We start from the raw sequence: 4,525 nt of genomic DNA, 5'->3' as shown, positions 1-4,525 counted from the left end.
TAACAAATAGTAATAGACAAACAAAATAAAATTCTTAAATTGGAACAAACAAAAAATTAATTGAAAACTTTCTCCCCTTCAGGTTTTGGAAACATGATGTTGCTTCATGTTTGATATAATTACTTTAAAATTGGGACTTTTTGATGTAAGAGCAATTTGAATAATGTTTATTTAAAATTTACATTGATTGTTTCATGAATTCAGAATAATAATATCGACTTACGCAATAATATTTTGGGGTAATGGTTAAAAAAGTTTATTTGCGTATAAATTGGAACAGTTGTTAATTTTTTGTAAGATCGCTGTAAGTATCATGACCGCTGAAGGAATTTAGGAGATCTGTGAAGGATGGTCGATCCTCGGGCTTAAGTTCCCAACAGGTTAGGAGTATTCTGTAAGTGGAGTCGGGCATTCGTGCGGGTTTGGGCATCTTGTATCCACTTTGGATAAGATTTTTGAGTTGCTGCTGGTTGAGAGGTTGACTTTCGTCGTACGGCCTCTTGCATTCATTGAACATCTCCATGACGACGTGACCGAAGGTCCAGACGTCGCTCTTCGTCGAGAATAAGCCTTCGAAGCTTTCCGGCGCCAACCACATGATCGGTAATTTGCTGTTCATCTGACTCTGGTAGATCTCTTTGCTCTCCAAGTAGCGCGACAGACCAAAATCAGAGATTTTCGTGAGCAGATGTGGACCGATGAGGACGTTGCGCGTTGCTAAATCCCGATGGATAATCCCATTGCCGGCGAGGTATTCCATGCCGGAGGCTATCTGACAGATCATGTAGTGCAGTTGAAACACGTTCGGCGATGTAATACCTTTAGGTGGATTCGTCAAGTAGTCCTGAAGACTCCCATACTCCATGTACTCCATCATGATCTGGAACGGATGTTTCTTCGTGCAAATCCCGTACAGCGAGACGATGTTCTTGTGCGTCTGCTTCTTCATGATCTCCACTTCATTGGTGAACTCTTGCTTGTCGAAGTGTCCGTGCAGAATCTTGACTGCAATCTTCCTCTTCTTCCAATTGCCTAAGAAGATGTCTCCGCCTTGTCCCTTACCGATCGCCTTGACGATCTTAACATTTTTCCTATCGATCTCCCAGTCTTTCACGAACTTCCCGGATAGATCGGTCAGATGCGGTTCCTCGCGCCAGCACGGCTTCAGCAGCTTCAATATCAGGATATTCTTAACGTCCTCTTGAACAAGTAAGATTTAGTGAGCGCGAACATGCGGACGCTTCAATACCTTACCTATGTGATACAACTTGATGAGCTCTTGCAGCGTGAACTTCTCGATTTTGGGCGAAACGAAGTACATGTCGTTCTCGTGGAAGATCTTGTAGTGCTTCACCTTTGGCGTATCCTCATCATCGTCATCGCGCAGCGAAAGAGCGTACGCCGTGTCTTCCGTCTCCAACCTTCTCCTCACAAGGAAAGCTCCGTTCGAGTTGTTCTTCTGAAGAAGCAACTGCTCAGCAGATATCTGATTCAGATCCGGCATATACCAACTGCGCAATTTAACAACAATTCAACAACAATTCAACAACGATTGTTATACTCACGGTTCGCTCTCAAGACTCGATTCCTGCGCTAAATAGCACGTCGGCACGTAACCAATCTCCCCGTTCTTTGTGGCCCTTCGCCACGACGCCTGAAAATCGTCGTCGATAAACTGAACTATGTCGCCCTTCCTCAATTCCAAATCGTTTTTACTGTCAGGAGTGAAATCGTGGGTCGCTATGAAATTACCTACGAAAAACCGAAACAAAATCAATCATTTCATTAGACGACTTTGATCCTTATTCACATTGCTGATTCAACATAGGTAACGCTTCGATTTCTACATCTCTTTTCGAACAGCACGAACCCATCTCGCACTTATAAGTATACTCGACGAATGAAACGAAATCGCAAAACATGGACCGATTAGATAACAATTTCGTTGCTTGATAATTCGAACAAATAATAAACCTTTAAATTTTTCATCCATGCATTGATTACTCATCAACACAATGAAGCAATTACTATAATGCCAACAAAAAATACTTAATTTTTTTTTTTAAATTATACACAAAGGTTACTGTTAATGTATTTGCTATAGATTTAGTAGTTTAGAAATTCTCTTCATTGTGTATTTGCAGTGTGGAAGCAACTTTTCCTTCGGCCCAAATGGGAATTTCTGTGTGATAAAGTCATTGTACTTGTTGTTGCGGTGCGGTCGTGTGTTATCGGGTCGCACGGATGTCACGGCGTTTAAGATTGATCTAAATAGGGTAAACTCGTGATTTGAACCTGTGTGTGCATTTACAGAGTCGACCTTGACAATTAGTTTGAACTTCGAAGAGATCCGCGATCACACACAAGACGATGTGCAAGTCGGATTTATGCACATCGGAATGAAACGGGAATGTGTATATATGTAATTGGAATTCGCAAATCCAACATGATCCAATAATGATCTACCATTAAATGCACATCACGAAGCTAAAAAACGTATCCTAAATCCATATTATTTATGAAGCAATTATTCTCATTTGTAAATGCATAATTTTCAACAAAATATCTGTAAAATTTCATTGAAATATTTAGAAAAATTCTCTCATTTATGATCTTCAAATAACAAGAAAATCACATGAAATGTTAGTAAACTAAATAATATCACAAAATAAATATGTAGATAAGATCATTTTTGAATCGTTTGGATGTTTACAAACGTTTATTATTTGCGTTTCGTTCGTTTATGAATATTAACGTGTCCAATAAATTAAGCATCTTAGGCCTATAGCATTTCATAATGCCTCCAAGAAATAATAAATTTATTACCATTATTAAGAACCTCTTATGGCCTCTTCCCAATAAATACAGAAGCTTTTCTATTTCTTATTATCCATAAGCATTATTATTGTTATTTGCAGAACTCTAGTATTTCTTACACTTAAAAGACTACAAGAAATTTGTCTTTTTTTTTAATTAATCGTCATAAAACTAATATATTTGAAATTAATTAATAATTAGTGAGAATTATTTAGCTAAAATAATCTCCATATAATTATAAACGAGACAATATATGAAGTTGAATGATTTAAATTGATAAAACGTAATCTGATTGTACGAATATTAGGTAAATTCTAATCGTTACAGGATAATTTAATTAGTAAACAACTTTTCTACGAAACCGGTTAAATTTCTTGAATATTACATAAAACTATAACAAAAGTGAATTAAAGATAGTTCACTTGGTTCTCTTTTTATAAATAAATTGCACAAAAAAGGACTAGACACACGTATAATAAAAATATACGGATACGTTCCATAATTTTTTTAAAACCGCATAAAACTAAATCAATGAGTTACATTATACCGAAAATCGCATAAAAATGGGTTTATTAAATTTGAGAAAAATAATTAGTCTTACTATCTTATTTCTTTCTGAAATGTTTAGCTATTTTTGTTTTTGTTATTTTTTTTTTGTACAATTCCTGATATCCAAAAATGCAATTCTGAAGCTCGCGTTGAAACTTGAATGCTCGTTCAGAATTATCATCTTTTTCGATGAAATGGTTTGCAAATTTGTGTCAAAACGTGTCAAAATAGCCTAAAATAGTTATTTAAAAAAATGCTTCTTGAAATAAAAACCACATAAAAAGAGGACCGAGTGTATTTCATAATTCTCAGAGTTCCTAAAGTTATTGTATAGAAAATTATTACAAAATTTAACGAAACATTAATTTTTGATTAATAGATTTTTTGTAAGAGAATTGTATTTTAATCAAAACATAATTTATAGAAATAATTTACAATTACTTGTACAAGTTTATAGCTAATTTATTTATTAGACTTGAAGTAATTTATAACAATTTTTCTTTAAAGTAAGTACAAAGATATTACTTGCCGATTTACTCGTAAAGTACTAAAAGACAAATTACTTGTATTTTTACTTGTTACAGTTATAGTCTTACTTGTAATCATACGCATTACAAGTAAGACAGTATTTAGTTACATCTGGTTACTTTGATTTAAGCAAGTTACCACGAGTTATAACTAAGTCAGTTACGTTAGTATAAACGTTATTTCATTAAAATCTATGATATTTATTGATCTAAATATCTTTGTTAATCACTTTTAATTATTATTTTATTTAGAGAAATCAAACTAGAATTGGGGTACTCCGTTTATATACACTTGGTTCTCTTTTTATGCGGTAGATACGTTCCACAGAAAAACGCATAAAAATAAATCGCACAAAAAAGGACTAGACACACGTATAAAAATAAAGGATGCGTTCCATAATTTTTTTAAAACCGCATAAAACTAAATCAATGAGTTACAATATACCGAAAATTGCATAAAAAATGGTTTATTAAATTTCAGAAAAAATAATTAGTCTTACTATATTCTTTCTGAAATGGTTATTCATAATTTTATAAAAACGTTAACAATCATAGACAAGTTTATAAAATTTCAGAAAAATATAATCTTAACATATTCCTTCTAAATTTATACGGAAAAATTTTACAAAAAA

At 33.8% G+C, this 4,525-nt stretch overlaps 1 protein-coding gene across 1 annotated transcript; it reads right to left on the bottom strand.

The window, feature by feature from the left end:
* Positions 1-249: 249 nt before the first annotated feature.
* LOC108561389 (tyrosine-protein kinase fyna-like) lies at positions 250-1,886 on the bottom strand. Its single transcript, XM_017919298.1, has 4 exons — positions 1,811-1,886; positions 1,566-1,752; positions 1,255-1,511; positions 250-1,200 (listed from the first exon to the last, which is right to left on the bottom strand). The coding sequence occupies exons 1-4, from the start codon at positions 1,872-1,874 to the stop codon at positions 284-286; spliced, it is 1,425 nt and encodes a 474-aa protein (XP_017774787.1). The 5' UTR covers positions 1,875-1,886; the 3' UTR covers positions 250-283.
* Positions 1,887-4,525: the final 2,639 nt, after the last annotated feature.

This window comes from Nicrophorus vespilloides, unplaced genomic scaffold, assembly GCF_001412225.1.
Source record: "Nicrophorus vespilloides isolate i.1.1-1 unplaced genomic scaffold, Nicve_v1.0, whole genome shotgun sequence".
Lineage (NCBI taxonomy): Eukaryota > Metazoa > Arthropoda > Insecta > Coleoptera > Silphidae > Nicrophorus > Nicrophorus vespilloides.
The sequence above is the reverse complement of the archived record's forward strand: the minus strand, read 5'-3'. Positions and strand labels throughout refer to the sequence as shown.